This window comes from Gymnogyps californianus, chromosome 6 (assembly GCF_018139145.2).
Source record: "Gymnogyps californianus isolate 813 chromosome 6, ASM1813914v2, whole genome shotgun sequence".
Classification (NCBI taxonomy): domain Eukaryota; kingdom Metazoa; phylum Chordata; class Aves; order Accipitriformes; family Cathartidae; genus Gymnogyps; species Gymnogyps californianus.
Window position 1 is genome coordinate 16647857 of NC_059476.1, and position 18644 is coordinate 16666500.

Sequence of the window (18644 nt, forward strand, 5' to 3'; positions counted from 1 at the left end):
CCTCTCAGCCCCACTCTCTGCCTGTCCCCAGAGGCTGCTGGGTGCCAGCGAAGCCTGCGGGGAGCAGGGAGGCGGGCAGTGCCAGCCCCGGCCGGGCTGGAGGATGGGATGGCTGCCCGTGGCTGCCTGCAAGCACAGCCGATGGCACACAGACACTGAGAAAGCAGCCCAGGCGCTGGGAACACCCACACACCCGCTTTAATCCTGGCCCCGAGGTAGCTGGAGGCAGCTCAGAGCAGGGGGATGCGGGAGGGCTCCCAGAGGCGCCGGGCCAAGTCGCAGGCCTGCTGGACCACGAGCTCGGAGGGGATGATGCCCAGGTGCACGGTCAGCAGCTCGTAGCACTTCACCACCTCTGCCTGGTGGTTCTTGCTGTAGTAACGCAGCAGCTTCCTGGGGAGAAGACAGGGGGCTGGGCAGGCACAGCGCAAGACTGGCACCCCCCTTCTAACCACCTTCCCCCTAGAAAGTCTCTGGCAAGGACAGAGCACCCGTCCACTGGCAAGACCACAGCACCAGGCTGGGGAGATGGGCTGGTGCAACCCCGGTGACACCACAGCACTGGTACCACCCTGCAGCGACAGGATGCAAGGACAGCATCACTCATGGGGACCCCCGTGCCAGCACAGCCCCGGGCCCTGGTGCCAAACAACAGGGCTGGGGACTGCTCACCTGTAGTAGTCTCCTGCCAGCATCCCAATGGGAGCAGAATCATCAGAGAGAACTGGCACCTCCATCACCTCCAGCTTGTAGCCCTGGGGAGAGATGACAGCAGAGGGCAGAAGCAGGGAAGGGACCGCCGAGAAGCTGGAGCCGGCTGTGCCTACGGCCCTGCTCCCTGCCCCCAAAAGGTGCCAGGGGAGAGGGGCTCAGCCCCTTCCTGGCCCCACGTACCAGCTCGTTCTCAAACCAGAGGAAGTAGGAGCAGCAGTAGTCGCCATCCTGCAGCACGAGCGTCGTGTACCCCTTCTGTAGGTATCGCCGGGCCAATGCGATCAGGGACCAGACCTGGGGGACAAGGGGCACCTGAAGCCTGAACAGAAAACCCTCCAACCGTCACCCCCTCCTCTGGTCCCCATCTCACCCCTAGCCCCGTGAGCAGTACCTTCCTCTTGATGAAGGTGGCCAGGGGGCCCTTGCCGAGCTCTGAGCTGGACTTCTCTGTCACGCTGAGCGATGGTGCCATCATCTGCCCGGCCGTGCGGTCCACATAGATGAAGTGCACCAGGCCAGGAAAGTCCTCCAGGTACGTGGGGTGCGTTAAGGCTGTCCAACAACTTTGGTGCCCTTCCAGGACAGCCCCTAAGCCTTGGGGAAACCGCCTTCACCCACCACACTCCTCCCCTTGAGCCCAGTGCTGGGGGGACAGGGTCCCACTCCCACCTCTGCTACCCCCTTGGGGACCCCTCCTTGCCAGGCTGGGTTCCCAGCCACAGGGATGGGTATGACACCATGGTGATATTGCGCCTGCTCTTCACCAGCAGAAAGTCCCGCCAGTCCAGCAGCTTCTCCCTGCCGAGAAGGGGTGCAGTGAGAGGCCGGGACCCGCCAAGCCCCAGCACAGCTGGGTGTGAGGCAGCCCCCCGGGGATGCCGGCCACCTCCATGCACTCACCTCATCAGCTTCTGTGCACGGTCCCGCAGCCCCTGGGACAGGCTGTGGCTGGTGGAAGCCAGGAAGAGCTGGCGGTACACGGAGCAGAGCTGCCGCTTCACGTTGGCCACTGCCTGCAGCAGCCTGAGCCAAGAGACATGCACGGCGCCGAGTTTCGCCCCTGGGTCCCCAGTGCTGCAGGGACAGCCACACTGCCCCCCGGGCTGGGAAAGGTCCCCGCCTGCCCCAGAGACTTTCCCTAGCCACCCCGTACTCACTCCAGGGAGCTCCCAGGCTCGCTCCGGGAAAATATCTTGTTCTTGAAGTCCACCCAGGTGTTCTGCAACTAGAGGGAGACAAGGCTCAGCATCAGGCTGCAGGGACAGCAGGACAGGGTCCTCACATCCCCACTCCCACCTGGATGTCCTGCCCGCTCAGCTTCTTCACAAACTTGTCCATGCGCTGCCGCAGCTCAGCCAGGAACGGGTAGGAGCGTGGGGCTCCCGCCTCCGGCCCCTCTTCCAGCTTCCTCTCCAGCACCAAGAAACCATCCAGCAGCTGGTACAAGGTGACGGCCACCTGGGTCGTGGGGCCCTGCCGGGGAGGGGAGAGGTGGGTCAGCCAGGACCCAGCCCAACATCGCTTCCCTCACCTTAGAGGCAGCTCACCTTGGTCAGGAGGACGAGGGAGATGCCCGGCCAGAGCGGGAGGCAGTGTATGGTATGTGGCAGCAAGGGGCAGTAACCTTCCCGCAGGTTGGCGTCCAGGAAGATCCTTCTGGGGTTTGAAGCTTCAGGGACCAGAGGTCCCAAGGTCTGGAGCAAGTCCTCTGCCATCTGGGGAGAGAGGGGAGATGCTCAGCCCCTCGCGGGGATGAGACAGCCCGCACCAACCCAGGACGCTCTGGAGGGACACAGCAATGCTCTGAAAGCTGCAACCAGGCATGACTGAACCGAGGAGCTGGAGGGGCCACACAGCAAAAGATCAGCAGCGAGGGAAGTGCCCAGGGACCCCAAAGGAGCAGCAGATAGAGGAGAAGCTGCTTGCAAAGACACAGGTTGCAAACGCCTTACGCCAAAGCTAGCGCTTGCTTGCAGAGAGTGAGTGAGGCTCTGTGGCGTCCGTCAGGGAAGCAGCCCAGAAAGCCCAGAGGCAGCAGAGGGAGACACCAGACTGCTCTGAGGCAGCCCCGGCCCCTCTGTGCTGACAGCTCTGGACAGGGAGACCGTAAGCAATGTCTCAAAGAGGGTGGTCAGAGCTGTCAGTTATGCACAACACGGGGGACACAGGGCACACCCGCAGCCCTAGAGCCTGGGGCACCCACAGCCGCAGCACAGCAAGGGACGAGTGACGAGGACCAGAGACCGCAAAGAGCACCAGGACAGGCCGAGAAGGTATGGAGCCAGGAGGGACTGAAGGACCCCTCGCTCACCTGGACGTCTGCAGCGTCTGCCTCCCCGGTGCTCAGCATCTCAGCGCCCTCCGACCAGCTCTCACTGCCTGCAGGGAGCATGGCAGGTCGCCCTCCCCGCCAGCCCCCGACGCAGCCCCGGAGCCTCTGCAGGGCTGGGGGGCACAGGGCAGGGCTGCTGCCCGGCCAGGCACTCACCCGTGCTGTGCCTGCCTGGCGAAGGCTCAGGCGTGTAGTAAACCTCAGGCACGGAGAGATCGTCTGTGTCCTGCCGGCAAGAATGGCTGGGTCAGTGATGGGAGCGATGCAGGGAGCCCAGCCAGCATCCCACCCTGCAGCTCCCAATCCCAGGGACTCACCTGATCATCCGAGTCCTTCTCTGCAGCTCCGTGGGAGCCAGGGCCGCTCACAGGGATGCTCTCGCTTCTCTTGGGTCCCTGGGGGAGGACCTTCTCTGCCGTGGGCTTCCGAAAAGAGGGAAAAAAATTAAGCCCTGGCCGCCAAGGCATCGCCCCGTGGGGGCACCCTGACCCACTGGCCCCCCCACACCCTGCTCTGCAGCACCTGGGGTCCGAGCTCCTCCTCGGCGCTCTGGCTGGGGTACAGGTCCTGCACCAGGAGGATGAGGATGAGCAGGTCGGCAGGGCGGATGGAGCTGGCGTTGCGGCTGTGGGCCAGAGAAGGGAAGGCTCAGCCGGGAGGGCGAGCGGCTGCCCTGGGGAGGGTGGTGGGGCCGGGGCCAGGCGCACCTGGAGTAGAACGCCAGCAGCTTGGTGTGCACCAGGAGGAAGGCATGGCCCACCTCGTCCCCGCCACGCTCGGGGCTGGTGTTGATGTACTGCACCACCTGCCGCTCCAGGAACTCGATACACTGCTCACACAGCTGAGGGTGGATCAGCCGCTCCACGGCCTGGGGTGCAGGTGGGGGGAAGGCTGCTGAGCCCCTCCAGACTCAGCCATGCAGCCCCGGGGGCAGTTCTGAGCTTCCACTGCTCCAGGGAGCTGCCCCAAAGTCCCTGGCCCAGAGCCTTTCCCCACATCCCGGGACTCCACGCAGCCTCACACCCCTGGGACGCCCCGATGGCGAGGGACACCCCGGGGAATAGTACCTCCACCGCAAAGCTCTGGTCCTCCTCCCGCAGGCGGCTGTAGGTCTCCAGCAGGCCCCGCAGCAGGTTCCAGACATGCTCCCGCTGTTCCGAATTGGCTGGCCGCAACCTGCAATGGCCGCAGAGTGTGAGCTGAGAGCCAGCTGTCACCTCCCTGGGTGGGACAGGCACCCCAAAACCCAGCTGCAGCCCAGCAGGCAGGGGGTCCTGCTGCAAAGGGGGGTCCCAGCTTGGAGACACCCACTCCCACCCCACCGGGGCTGCATGAAGGCACCGCTTGGCAGCTGCCCCTGCACCCCGGTGTGCCAGCCCGTGCGGGCTGGCCGTGCCCGCTCACTCCTTGCGGATGAGCTGGGAGTCGAGTGTGACGAGGCCGCAGTGAGCCTCCACCAAGCGCCGCAGCACAAACAGCGTCCGGCGCAGGTCATCCTCGCTCTCCGTCCCGTCGCCGTTCACTGCGATGTACAGGCAGTCCCCGAACTGCAACCGGCAGCAGGGTCAGGTGGGGGCCAGCCGGGGCGCCCCAGGCCCCGGTCCCCGGTGCCGGCCCTACCATGTGCAGAACGTGGAGGTGCCGCCCGCACTCGGTCGCAAAGCAGGTGTAGGTGTCGGCGAGCTTCTCCAGCAGTGCCGCGCAGGAGATGATAAGGGGGGCGAAGAGGGTGTTGAGGCTGTCCTCCAGCGCCGGGCCCTGGGGCACACGCTCCCGGGTCAGCGCCCACGCGCGACCGCGCACCACGCACCCCCTCCCCGCACCCGCGCCGCCCCGTCCCACCCCACCTGCCCGGCGTGGGGTGGCCGCAGCCGGTGGAGGAAGGCAGCATCGGCCCAGTAGAAGAGCAGCTCGGCCGCGGTGCTGGCGATCAGGACGCACCGCATGGCCCGGCCCGGCCCGACCCACGGCGGCGGCGGCGGCGGCGGCGGGGGGCACCGGGACCGCGCGGCTCCGCCCGCCTCCCGCCGCTTCCTGCTCCGCCGCGCGTGACCGCCGCGCCCACGCGCGCAGCGCCCCCGGCGGCCCGGCGCGGCCCTGCACCGCGGCACCCTGCCCGCCCGCCCCGGCGCTGCCCCGCTCCCGCCCCGCTCCCGCTCCCGCCGCACTCCCGGCCCGTGGCGGACAGAAGACGCCGGCGCGGTTGACAGCCCAACTTTATTACACCTCCGATAGCGCCTCGGCGCGTCCCGGCTGCTCCTGCCCGCGACACCGCCCCTCTGCCGGGCAGGACACGCTCACGGCCCGGCGGCCGCCGCCGCCGCTCCCCGCCCGGGGGGCCGGGGCTGCCCGTCGGCCCCGCCTCCCGCCGCTCCGCTCCGGGCCGTATAATTTAATTATCAACATTTCCAGCCGCGGACCCTCGAGCCCCGCCCGCCCGGGGCGGACCCCGGCGCCCCTTCTCCCGGCCCGCAGCATCCCCGCGCCGGTCCCGGCCGGGCTGGCGGCAGCCCGGCGGCAGCAGAGGGAGCTGCTTCCATGCACTTGCTGCACCGGCAGCGCTGCCCGCCGCCCGGGAATGTGCAGAGGAAAGGGGGACCCGGCTGCTGGAGGGGTCACCCTGAGGGGCAGCGGGACTGGGGGGGCCGGGAGGGTGCCCATCGCGGGCTATACCGGGGCTCAGCACCCCAGCCCTCCCCAGCAGCCGGTGGGCGCCAGACCCCGGGTGCTTCTCGCAGCTTGAGAGACAGATCGCGGCAGGCCCTGCAAATCTGCCGTCACACCGCTCCGGCGGGATGGTGGCCAGGGCCAAGCGGAGCTCTGTGGTCACAGGGCAGGAGAGGGTGCCAAGCCGGAGGGCATCCAGGGTGTGAGAACGAGGGCACGGCATGGTGCCCACCCGACGTGGCCCTGCTGCGAGGCTGTGCGGGCTGCCGAGGAGGCAGCATGTCCTGGGGAGTGCGTGGGGGCAGGAGCGGGGCCGGCGGGTCCGTTCTGGGCCACAGGCTATCGGTACCGGCAGGCCAGCGCATTCACGTTCTTCACCACGTAGAAGCTCATGGTCAGCGGGGGGATGACCAGGGTGCGGCCGGCCCGCAGCGGACGAGGCTTTAACTCGGGGAGGGTCCCGTCATCCACCATGGCCAGCGGCTGCCCATTGAGCTGGACTGACCTGTGGGACCAGGAGAGGGTCAGGGCGGTGGCATCGAGGATGGGGCGGTGGTGGCAGCCCCAGCCACCAGCATCACACTTACTTGGAGTGGAGCCCGTCCTTGCCATAGGGCTGCAGCAGGTACTGGTGGACAATCTTATCCCGCAGCGTCCCCGCCAGCTTGATTTTCTTCCGGGACCGATGCAGGTTGATGATGTAAAGGGTGATGGACCCCCGGACGTAGTTGTGGCTGCAAAGGGGAGAGGGGCACATTGGCACATGCCCTGGGAGCATCGCCTCCAAGAAGTGGTTTGGGGGTCTCTGCAAGAACCAGCCTCGTGCAGCCATCTGGAGGGAACGTTACCGTCCTGGCTGCCCCTCCACAGGGAGGTGCCACCTCCCCATCACCAAGCCCAGCTCTGTGATGACACCTTTCCAATCTCCCTCTCCCCTCCTCAGCCAGGGGTGGCATGGCTTGAGGGGGTGCTGTGCTGGTGTCTGGAGCTGCGGGGTGGCGGTCCCAGGGCATCCCCCCCCCAGGGCCTTGAAAGGAGGAGGCTGAGAATGGAGGGGAGCTCTGTGCGCAAGTGGCGTCTGCCCCTGCTGCCCCGGGCACCTAACTGACAGGTCCAGACACTGATCCTCTGTCCCTGCCTAATCAGGCAGCCCCAAACAAAGGCTATAAAGCACTTTGCACCTGTCAGTTACTGGACAAGGTTTCCTACCGAGCTGGAGGCATGTTGAAAGCATCTGGACTGTGTAAAGAAACAGACTCTCCTCCTCCACAATAGCAACTTGTGTCTGTGGAGGAGGTGGCCACCCCCCGGCTCGCTGGGGCACTTTCAAAGACCTTATCAGCGAAACAATAACCAGGCCGGGCTCCCCGGCAGCGCGGCCCGGCGGGTAACCCGACCGACCGGGGGCCCCTCGTGTGAAATCCACTCCCTTGATCTCTGCTGCTGGGGCTGCCCGGTGGCCACCACACCGGCCCCGGCCGGCCTCGTTCCCAGGCGCGGGCTTGCCATGACTTTCATCGGAGGCATCGCTGTTCCTGCGCGCTCCCTCCACCGCCACAGCAGCCAGAGCAGCGCCCGAGCGAGTCCCCTGGGAAGACAATCTGCCTTGCCGGAGCCAAACCCTGGGCTCCTGCCCCAGCATGTCCTCAGTGGTCCCCATCTCCTGGGGGTCCCGCTTATCCCCCCCTGCAGCCCGCAGCCTCCCTCGCTCCACTTACTTGTGGTAGCTGGTGCAGTGGGCGTAAATGCGGAGCTTGTCGCGAATGACCCTGCCTGGCCGGGGTTTCCTCTGGAGACCGGCCACATGGATCGCCAGCACCTTGGGACCAATGAGGCGCTTGTAGAGCAGGGACAGCCAGTAGTCCTGGGAGGCAGAGGGGACAGTCAGCAGCACAACGGTCCCCCCGACTCACAGCGGGAGCGGGCAGGAGAGGCTGGCTTCCCTGCTTACCGCCTAGCAAAATTTTGGGTGTTGGGATGAAAATGTTGTGTGCCAGATATCTGCCTTGGGGTAAGCTTTTTTCATGCAGTCCGAGCCAAAATGGCATTGCTGTTTCCAGGAAAGAGATTAAGGGAGGAATACATTGCTCTGCCCATGCTGAGAGACACCGATACCCTCTAAAGGAGCTCAGCTTTTGCCTGGGCTGCGGAGCGAGGGGAGCAGCGTGGATGCCCTCGCGCGTTCCCATGGACCCGCACGTAGCCATGCCATGGACCCGTGCACCAGCTCCAGCTGAGGCACGCGGGATGCTGATGGCTCTGGAGCAGGCAGGTCACCCTCTACCCCACTCTCTACACGGGGCTGGAGCACACCAGAGCTCTCCTGCACTCTCCAGCTCTGTTCATGGCACACTGGCTTTGGTGACTGCTGAGGGTGCTCCACTTCCCAGAGGTGTTTCTCCCATTTTAAAGCTTCCTGTGGAGTTAAGCACCCATGAACATAGCACGGGGAAGCCAAGCAGTCAAGAAATAGGAAATGTTCAGCCCCTGCACACATGCGTTAATGATGCAGCCTTTAATTACGTCACCACATACTACTTTTTCCCGCAGGGCAGAGCCTCACTCGGCACACAGGATGGGCCCCAAGCCCTGGGGAGGGAGGTGAGGCTGTGCGGTGACAGAGGCCGCTGCCGGCAGGGCCCCCCACTCATCCGCTGCAGAAGCTGGGAGGTGTGCGGTAAATGAAGCAGGGTTGTGGAAAGGGAAAGGCTCAGGCACTCGCCTGCTGTTCTGCAGGATGGGGCTCTGGCCCCACTGCTGCTCCGGGCACCCTGGGTGATGCTGGGGAGACGGAGCCTCTCACGGTGCTTCTCTGAGTGCTGCCTGTGGGTGCGCTGGGCACCGCCTGGGTGCTGGGGCACCTTCACACACACGAGCACTCTGGATAAACCTCCTCTGTGCAACCCAGAGTGGCTGCCCCAGAGGGACCATGTGCCCCAGGGCAATTGGGATGATCCCCCATCCCCGCTGGCAATGTTGAACACCCAGCAGCGATGGTCACGCTGGCACCAGGGACTGCTCTGCCCTGCAGCATCGGACCCGCACAGTGGGGAGGGCTGCTGATGCAGAAAGGAGCACGAATCAAGCACCCCGTGGCTCTGCACACTGCTTGGGGAGGCATGAGGAAAGCCCTGCGTGGTCAGGATAGTGCCAGGAAGGGGTCTGCCACCCCAGAGGGGCATGTGGGGGGTGAATGGGGTCTCCAGGGCCCCAGGCTATAGGGCAGGATGGGCAGGTGGAAGTGCAGATCCCTTGTACAGGTACAGGTATCCATCCCGTGGGTGGGAAGCCCTCACACAGCCCCCAGTTAACATGCATTTTGGATGAAGAGGCCAGCAGATGAAACGCAGAGCAGTGCTGCAGCAGCAACCGGCACAAGGCGAATACCCACCGGCCCAACCGGACTGCCGGTCCCATCCGCTCTCCAGCCCAGCTCAGCAGAAGTGACCTGTTCCAGCAGCGCTGGGCTGGCCTGGCAAAGGGAGATCCAAACCCACTTCCCACTTTCTGGGTAAGCTTTTGCCACAGTCCTGGAGGAAAAGCCACCTCCTGCTCTCCTCTCGCTGCTCCCAGCCAAAACCACTGGGCTTTGTGCCACACCAGCCTGGTAAATGCTCCCCTGCAAACCTCGGGCTCTAGAGGAGACGCGAGGGTGAAGGGAGAGGCTTGTGCACCCCGAGGAGGCTCAGCCCATGAGGCTGAAGCTCCCGGGGAGGACGAGCTGCAGTTGCTCGATACTGCAGACGTGTGCCGTACCCGAGGTGCGTGCCGCCGTCCCTGTCCCTGCTGCCTGGCAGTGCTGCCCCGCGCCCTGGGGATGTCCCTGCCTGCACCACGCTGCAGGGGCTGTGCCAGCCTTCCCCCGCCATGCGAAGCTGTGCCAGCCCACCCCGCTTGGGCTCATGGCAGGCAGGAGAAGCAGTGCCCGGCACACTGCTGGCTCCCCAGCAAGCCACGCTGATTAGCAGGCATCATTAGATGAGTAATTACTTGAGTTTATGGCAAGGCCAAAGGTGAGCACGGATTGCAGTGTTTAGCCCCACAGTTGTGAATTAAAAATAAATGAGTTCAGTGCCCCGAGCTATCTGTCAGCTCAGGCTTTTAGGTCTCTCTAGCAGCCCCCTTGGGGTTTCTCGCCTCCTCTCCATGTTTCCACTGACGAGATGCTGCTTTCGTCCACAAGTTATGGGAGCAATAGAGGCCAGAGACTTCGTGGCCGCCCTCAAAATTTCCATATGGGTCTCAAGAGCTGTTCTGCAGAGGACTCGCGATGGCCTTGTCGCGATGGGGAGCTGGCACCAGCAGCTCCAGCCTCCAGCTGAGCACCTGCCCCTCTGGGCAGGGTGGTCCCCGGGATTTTGCTGCTTTGATGCCAGCATCCCTCCACTCTCAAGGCTCAGCAGCAGCAACGTTTGCAATGTGGGGGTGCGGGGAGCTGCCCTGCCCCATGACCTGCCCCAGTCGCTGTCAAATCTCACGCCTTGGCATACACTCTTCCCAAGGGTGCTCTGACAAATTCTGCTCCCCTGCAGAGCCGGGGGAGCTGAGCCTGGGGCTCCTGCCGTGGCGGCTCACAGGCAGAGCTGTGCCGTTCAGCATCTCCTGGGCTGGGCACAAGGACAGATGCTTGTCTCTCTGGGAAGCATTGGCCACATTTTGTGAGCTTCTGATCCAGCTAAGGGTACACAGCTTTTGTGAGAAAAACTGTGCAGATGCCATGAGACGGGTAAGGCAGTCAGCAGTGATGCACCGTGAGCTGTTCTGCAAAGTGTGAGATGACCATGGCTAAGCATGCAGTATTTCGGCACAGGCAATGCCCCCAGGGCAGCGCAAGGACCAAACTGTCCCTCCAGCATCTGCAGGAGGCGAGGGGAGAGCAGTGATTTTACCTTGCCTTGCTGGCAAGGCTAGCTCCAAAGTCTCGGTTTCAAGAAGGATGTAGAAATACCAAAGAGAGTTCAAAGGAGGGCCAGAAAAACGACCTGGGGCTGGAAAAGGAGTTGTCAGCGCTGGCCTCGAGGCACTCAAGCTCTTCAGCTTACTGCAGGGAAGCACTGAAGACAGCTGCAGCTTTTCGCGTCATCGCAAGCCCGCGTGCGGCAGGGGCCAAAATCATGTTACTTGCAATAAATTACCAGAAGCTGGTGACACCAAGCATTCGGATGATGAATTACACACGCACCTAGCATGACGGAAACAAACCCGTTGGGTGCGGGCACTTCCCCCAGCTGGGCCAGTGCTCTGCGGCTGCTCCTACCACTGGCATGAGTGAACCCCAGTTAAAATCACACCGGGGCTGCTGGGCACCTGCAGCTCCTGGCTCCTGTTCAAACGGTGACCAGCTTGGGAAGCAGTTGCTCTTGAAACCCAGCTTGGTTGCAACCGGGGTGGCTTTTCCACTGGTCAGTGACCTCTTCCTGGAGCCCTGACAGCAGCTGGCACCCCCTCCCATATGGCAAACCCTGCGCGAGCGTGGCCCCCAGGCTGACAGCACCCACATGCCCCTTGCAAAGACAGGTGCCCGCCTTGCAGTGCCGTGCCGGGCATCCTGGTGGAGGCAGCGCTGGCAATGCCCAGGGAGATGTGTGGCTCCAACCAGTGCAACCGCAGAAAGGATTTGGCTTTTGGAGTCACGGAGGGCTCCCGTTGTGAGGGCTGAGCCAGCAATACAGCTGTAGCGGTAGAGGAGGAATAGCAGACAGGAATCTGGTCTGCTATTAGTCCCCTGGGAATCAAGGGAGCTTTCTTGCTTTAATTACTTTGCAGACCCATTAAGCAGTGCTGCCACTGCAGCCCTCAGAGCAGCAGGCGAGGAGCACCTGAAGGCAGAGCCGTCCTGTGCCTCAGGGGGTCTCCTGGACGGGACCCCTGATTTATGGGCAGGAGGGGCGCTTGTCTCAAGTGAGCTGATGTGCAGAGCTCAGGCCAGCCACATCTTCTGAGCCCCATGGGGCCAGTGAAGACCCACGAGCCTTCACTAGACAAGGAAAGCCCAGAGGGTCCCACTTGATCTCTTTGCACATTTTAATTCATTGCAGGAGCTTTTAGAGACTTCAGCTTTTGGAAACAAGGCTGATTAGGCAGACCTTCGGACAGACCTATTAACCAGACCCTCCTGTCTCCAGAGCCATCAGGAAGGGTGCAGGAGTGTATCCCCACACTCTCTCCTAGAGGCAGCAAAGCAGCTTTACAGCCCACCTGAGTTTGTTCAGCTCTGCGCTCACCACATGTGAGAAAACGTCATAACCAGAAAATCGGAGTAATGGAGCCGTAGCCCTTCGGTCTCCTGGGGGCTGTAACCGGCAAAGGCAACCAAACTTCAAATGAGCAGGTTGCCAACCTCACGGTGCACAGCCTCCTCCGGCTGGGGCTGCCGGGGCATGGCTCTGTGTCCCCGTGTCACCGGCAGCATCAGCTGGCTGCTGCCCGCCCTCCTCCTCTTCCTCTTGCTTCTTCCCTCTTAAGCTGCCCAAGCTCTTCCTCCGTCCCTCAGGCATGCTCAAGTTTCAACAGCCTGTTATAGATTGCTCCATTCTTGCACCTTCATCTGCATTTTTCCACAGTCTAAGCAACCCATATGGAGATAAGGGCTGGCTGGTCTGCCTTCCCATACATCACAGGACAGAGAGCTTTGCCCTTTTATCCCTCTGTTGAGCCTGGTGGCTCGTTTTTGGCAAAAGCATCTTCCAGAAAAGTAGTGATTGTGGCTGTGAGGGCTTGGAGGGACGGAGAAGCAGCCACTTCCCAGGGAGTCTGTTCCAGCGGTTAAACATCCGCACTGTTAACAATCCCACTCCTTATTTTCAGCTTGAATTTGTCTGGCTTCAGCTTCCAACCAGTCATTCTTGTTCTTTCTTTTTCCACTAGATTAAAGAGATCCTCAGTATCCAAAGCCTTCTCCCTGCGGAGGTCCTTACATCCTCTTCAAGCCACGGCTGGTCGTTCCTTCAGCAAGGCTGGACTAATGCCGCTTTTAACATTATCCCTGAGTTTTATGTGCTTCTTGGACTGTGGGAGTTCAAGGCTTTCTCACCCAAACCCTGTGCAAGGTCCTGTGACAAGCAGAGCAGGGCAGAGCCTCCCCCCAAAGGGAACGTTTGCTGAAGTCAAAATGATCAGCTCTGGGAGCGAGCACTGATGCTGTCCTCATGAGCTCGCATGCACCCATCCTCAGGGACGTGAGCTGTTTGCCATTTTGAGTGTGCACCCTCCTTGTGTGGAGGTCCTGAAGAGCCGAGGACTTGGTGAGCAGTCTCCTACCACATTTGCTGCTGTACTGGTGGAATTTGTGGGTGTGCCCTGAGCACCACAGGGGCCACTCCAGAGAGGGTCTCTGAATGGGGAACAACACTCCTCCTAGCCCCGAACGAGGGGGCTTCAGGTGGACTGGGCTGCCAGGAGCCGGTGGCATCAGCAGGGGAGGATGGGGCCAGCGTGCACGGAGATGCTGCAGCGAAGTGGCCCCTTGCCTCTTCCCTCTGCTCTGCCCACACAGGCCTGCCCCTCCTGGGCAGGACAGACCCTTGCTTTCATCCAGGCACCTGCACCTATGAAAGGATCGGCTGACGCTGCCCAATTCCTTTCTTGCTTAGCCTCGGTCCCTGCAGGTGCCCACCTCCAGTCCCCCGAACCTGCTGACATCTCTGCCTGGGCGTCTGTTGCTTTCACCGTGCTGATCCTCTTCCTTCCTGCTCTAACGGCTGCGAACGCCTCATCTCACACCACTCTTTCCTGCATTGCCTTCCGCCTTCACATCTTCCCGGCAGCTTTCTCTGCCGGCAAGCGGTCTATGGCTGAAGCGTGACATGAGGGGCTGCCAGTCCCGCACCCCAGTGCCTTTCGGCTAAGGAGGGAGAGGAGAGGAGAGGAGGCAGGCATGGCAAGGGAGGGCAATGACTCCATTAGCCGGGGCAGGAGCAGCTCTGTAGAGCAGAACAGTTGCTGCTGTGGCCGCGTTGTGTACACTGTGCGCTTATGGGGGCTTACGGCAGGCTGGCCCTTGTCTGGCCTTGTGGACTGAATATCTACTCGTGGTTAGGGAAAGGAAACCAGGTCACGTTTTACAACAGCACTTCAATAAGTCCCAAAGCGCAGTATGTGGGGACAGCCAGGAGACTCGCTCCCATCCCAAATAACCTGCTAATGTACGTGCACCCATGGGCTCAGAGAGCAGTATTCTCATCCACCAGTGCCAGCAGCACTGCAAGCTCTGTGTTTGGGCTGAACATCAGCCCTTCATCCTGCAGCCTGGGGTCTCCCCCAGCTCTGCCAGCAGTACAACCTGCCAAGCCTCTGATAAGCATCACATCTTCCCAGCCTTCAAGCCGCTGCACCCTTTGCTCAGCCCCTCTCCCTTGTCTCTTTTCTCTTCTGCTCTTTTGCTCCATCCTGGAGAAAGAGCAAACACTGACATTAAGGCAAAATTCCTGCTGTGGGAGTGGCAGCCACAGGAATCGCTGCTGGGCACCAGTGGCACCGAGGGGACAGCCTGCCCAGGCACTGGGAAAGCGGCAAGTGGGAAGTGGCCCCTGCCTACTGCTGCCCTTCGCAAGCTGGCCCCTAGCCAGCGGCCTCCACCTTCCTGGGGAGCCGAGCAGATGGAGGAACAGCCAAACCTCTCTTTTGTCATCACCTCTCCCTAACAGGGTCCAGGCGATGGAGGCCGCAGGAAGGGAGCGGAGCTGCCAGATCAGAGGGCTTGGAAACCAAATGCAACTTCTTTGCTCTTTTCTGTTCTGCTGCTGCTTTTCACCATAATGCTACTTCCCTCTGCTCCGCCGGCAAGCACCAACCCACCCGGGGAAGGGTCTTGCTGTCCTATCTCCTCCACAGCCCCAGGATGGCTCTGTCACCAAGGTGAGCAGGTCTGTCACTAGCACGGCGCCTCTGCGAGACGTGGGCAGTGGCTGTGTCCATCCTTCCAAGTACAAGCTGCTGCCGCCGGTCCCAGACGGAATGTGTCTCTGCCCCGGTCTCTGGTGCAGGAGGAACAGTCTGGCTCCGGGTCTGCACATGTCCAGCAGCTCCGGCAGGTGGGTGCCAGAGCTGCTAGCTGCAGCATGGCTCTGATGCGTTTGAGAGTCCAATCATACGCACTTCAGAGACTTTTTATGGTGCGCTAAGAGGGAAAGGCCCCTTAACCCGCTGTGACAGTGAGCAGAGTTTAGGTGCTTTAAATCTGTCTCCTTGTTTGCAGACAAAACGAGCCTCAGAGCAGACTTAGAGCTCCTGGAAGGCTGAATGCAGTGAGGGTGCAGAGAGCAGAGGATGCTGCAGTCCTCAAGACATGGTATGATCATGGTTGAAAGGACAAGGCAGTGGAGGGGATGCCCTGCTCAGACCTGCTTCAGGCGCTTGTCCCAAGGCTGGCTGGGAGATTTCTGCAGGGCACCATTTCCACTCTGCCCTTCAGCGGGCCGTGCTCCAGCTTGGCATCTCCTGGGAGAGCCTTTCCCCCACGCACACCTGAACTGCCCAGGATTTAATCCCTCCCTCCCATGGCCAGAGCGAACGTCCCGTACAGAAAGCTCCTGCCCGTCCTCGCCTCTCTCGCCCCTTCCCGGTCTGCAGGCGTCGCTCCCGCCAGAGCCAGTGCTCCAGCGTGCGGGGCAGATGGAGGTGCCAGACGCCCGCGCGGCAGATTTATGGTCACCAGGAACAGTTTCCACGTGTGTGCGAGCTCCATTGGACCCACTCCCTCTCCCCACCCTTTGTCGCTCCCAGGCTTGGGACCGTGCCTCTGCCTCTGCCTCCGCGGCTCATGGCACACTGCAGCCCGACCCGGCAGCCCTCTCCTCGACAGCGACCCCAAAGCCGAGGGTCCCCGCCGGGGGGAACAGCAGCTGCAGTCCTACCCCTGGCAGCTCGGCCAGCTGCGTGTGTGCAGCACGGTGACTCAGTGTTGGGCGTGCAGATGGGCCGGCGCAGCAGCGGGGCTGAATTCCCCCGGCCCCGCAGCCAGCTGGCCGGGCTCGGTGGTGGGAGTGCGAGCGCTTGCAGGAAAGGGCTCTCCGTACGCTTCCCCCTATGGATGCCAGGTCTCCTCTTCGCCTCTGGACACTGCCCAGCCCAGCAGCCGGGCAGCCACCGGGCGAGCGGACAGCAGGGTGGGGATGGGCGCAGGTGGACGAGGACGCGGCCCCCGCAGCCCTGGCCTGGGGAGGGCCCCCTCCCGTGCAGCGCAGGGGCGGGAGAGGCACCGTCCGGGGAGACGGCTGGGACCTCCAGCTGCAATTAGCAATGCCTCTGGCCAAGCCAGCTCAACTAACGAGTGCACCGGGGAGCGCGTACGTGCGGCAGGCAGGAGCATGGCCGGGGGACCCGCTCCCACCCCTGGCACCCGGCATGACACCTCGCCGGCAGGCCCCTTGCCTCTGTGCACCCAGAGACTGGGAGCCCAGCCTGTGCCCTGCTGGGGAGGTGATTGGGACAGGTGGGGCAGGCGCCGTTGGTACCGAATCGTCAGGTGCAGCCCAAGGGCATGGCTCACACCATGGCTCTGCCCTAGGGACCCCAAGAGATGCTGAGGATGGTGGCAAACTGGCACTGAGCTTGTTCACAACAGGGCTTTTATGAAAGCCTGGTTAGGAAGGGGACAGATCACTAAGGACAGACCCGATCCAAGCCCGTGGTCCTCCCTCCTCCAGGACAGACAGTAACTTTCCCATCGAGTTCCTCAGTGCCTTTGGGCTAAGCAAAGGAGGTGAAAAATCACCTGCAGCATCCAAGCGTCTGACCACGGCACCGTCAAGCACAGACCTCCGCACTGCTGCGATGCTTTCTCAAGGACGCAATCAATTCACAGGCAATATCGTATTGTCTTCTACTACCACAGCTGAGCAGGCAGCCCCTGCCATCGCTTCACCCTGTGATCCCTCTGGGCCTTTCTCATGCTGCGTATGAAACTTATACGCAGAAAGACAGTTTTAGCATCTACCTAACCCAGGAGAACCAAGTATCTCACTGTCCACAGTCTTTAGAAGGTCCAAGAGGAGCCACAGTTATCAGGAAATGGAAGTCTGGATTTCAGCTTTGGCTTTTCCATGGGGTTTGTGTTGCTTGGGCTCTGCCTAGCAATATGCCCAAGTTTTTCCTCACATAGATATAACCTTACAGCACTGTGCATTAAGGGAGCAGAAATCACTGCCAAGGATGGATAAAAAAGCGGCGAGTGCCACATGGAAGACCATTCAGAAAGGTCTTTAACATGCTGTAACAATCTGAAGCGAAAGCTCACACCTACCTGGGGGCTCTCCAGTGAAATAAATGTATTGCATCCCTCTGGACCATTTCAGAGAGATATTAAGGAAAGAGAGATGGAGTATGTACGTGGTGTGCCTGAAATGAGCCTAGAGCTACTAAATGCCAGAGCAGCATTTCAAAGGCACTGCCCTGTGAAGAGTGAATATCAGTGCTGCTCCTGCCCTCCTTTCCTCCGCTCCTCACTCCCACACACGTGTACAGATGGGTTTAGGTGCAGGCAGGCAGACTGACATACCTGTGAGAGGCTTTGTTTGAAGGGCTTCTCAAGCACAAGCCCTGACTATTATACAGCTGGCTGCCCCAATCACTCAGGAAGAAAAAGCACTCCAACCATACATGAAAAAGTTATCTCAAAAATAACAAGGCATTAAAATGCTTGAGCTCAGTTGCATTAAGGTCGGCTGGAGCATTTCTATTCCCCAGCCTGATCACACCTGTGCCGAGGCCACGGAACCTCATGTTGCCCAGTTTCTCCTGCTTTGCTTCCCGTTAGTCCAGCAAGACAAATCCATTTCCTCAGATCTGTACCTGGAAGGAGGCTCAGAGAGACGGCCTCGCCTTCCCCTGCCGCAGCGCCCATCCCTCGCATGGGACTTTGATGGCACCACCTCTGAGGAGAGGATGGATGGGCAATTCTGGCAGCCAGCGCAGGCACTCAGAGCTGCCTTTTCACGGGTGAAGGACCTGGATAGGGGCGCAAAGGCCATGTCCCTTGCAAGATGCCCCAGAAGCCACAAGACACTGCTTAGCTCGTGAGCCAGCTGTGTGTGGAAAGCCCAGCAGAGACGTGAGCATCTCCCTAATTTCACCATGAAGCTGCAGAGACCATTTTCGGGGAGCCAGGCTGCATTGCACCGGCAAGCCACCATGGCACAAAGTCGGGGATAGATCAGCTTAAACCTCTGCTTTCAAGGTTTCACTGCATCCCTGCCTGCAAGCAGCAGGTGCTCTTGCATTTCCCACTGAAACAGCCAGAGTTTACAAGTTTATTTTCAAGCCAAGGCTAACCCTCAGAAAACACAGAGAAAGCCCCACCAGACTGCCTGGGTTTGCTGCCCAGCGCCCATGTCCAGAGAGCAGCTGTGCTCTCTGTCTGCCTGACGCGCTGGTACTCCTTGCTAGCTCACAGCATGGCCCACGACAGTGACTATCACCTTGCTATACATAGAGCGGTGCAGTGATTTGCCTGCTCCTTCCCCTGTACATAACAAATCCCCCCAGTGCTGCAGTCCCGGAGGGGAAGCAGAAAGAAACGTGGTGATTTAGAAGCTGAGACTCCCACAGTGGTGCCCACCAAGCGACCCCTCTTATCTGCATTCCCTGATCCCCCAACATGGCACCAACACCACAATTTACTAGCTTCCTTATGCCATCCACTGTAACATGCCGTAACAGAGACAGTACTAACACGAGCAAGACCAGCAGCATCCAAGGCGCCCAGCTGAAGGACAGGGAGGAGGGCTCGTGTGGCAGCAGCACAGTGCTCGTATGGCGATGGACTACAAATCACTTGGTTTTATAAAGGAAACTCTTTAGCACAAGGATGGAGGGCTGTATTTGCATCGCCACACCATCCCTGGACCACACAGGAAACTCTCCCTGGACCATGCAGCTACCTGGCACCTAAGGACACCGCTGTAAAAGGCTCAGCTTCAGCTCAGCATCCCGA

At 61.3% G+C, this 18644-nt stretch overlaps 2 protein-coding genes across 2 annotated transcripts in view; both read right to left on the minus strand.

Annotated features, from left to right (window-relative positions):
• Window positions 1-162: 162 nt before the first annotated feature.
• On the minus strand, window positions 163-4992 carry HPS1 (HPS1 biogenesis of lysosomal organelles complex 3 subunit 1). Its single transcript, XM_050898904.1, has 18 exons — window positions 4894-4992; window positions 4667-4816; window positions 4451-4593; window positions 4114-4222; window positions 3754-3914; window positions 3569-3671; window positions 3364-3468; window positions 3203-3272; window positions 3026-3093; window positions 2262-2429; window positions 2011-2187; window positions 1872-1939; window positions 1615-1737; window positions 1447-1512; window positions 1106-1250; window positions 895-1008; window positions 673-755; window positions 163-393 (listed from the first exon to the last, which is right to left on the minus strand). Exons 1-18 carry the CDS (start codon window positions 4990-4992, stop codon window positions 231-233), a joined length of 2115 nt encoding a protein of 704 aa, XP_050754861.1. The 3' UTR covers window positions 163-230.
• A 567-nt stretch (window positions 4993-5559) lies between these two features.
• HPSE2 (heparanase 2 (inactive)) overlaps window positions 5560-18644 on the minus strand; it is a 112602-nt gene continuing 99517 nt past the window's right edge. Inside the window, exons 10-12 of the mRNA XM_050898905.1 lie at window positions 7432-7577; window positions 6301-6447; window positions 5560-6218 (exon numbers count right to left, since the gene is read on the minus strand). Of these exons, the coding sequence (XP_050754862.1) occupies window positions 6053-6218; window positions 6301-6447; window positions 7432-7577 (459 nt within the window). The 3' untranslated portion in view covers window positions 5560-6052. The remainder of the gene's footprint in view (window positions 6219-6300; window positions 6448-7431; window positions 7578-18644) is intronic.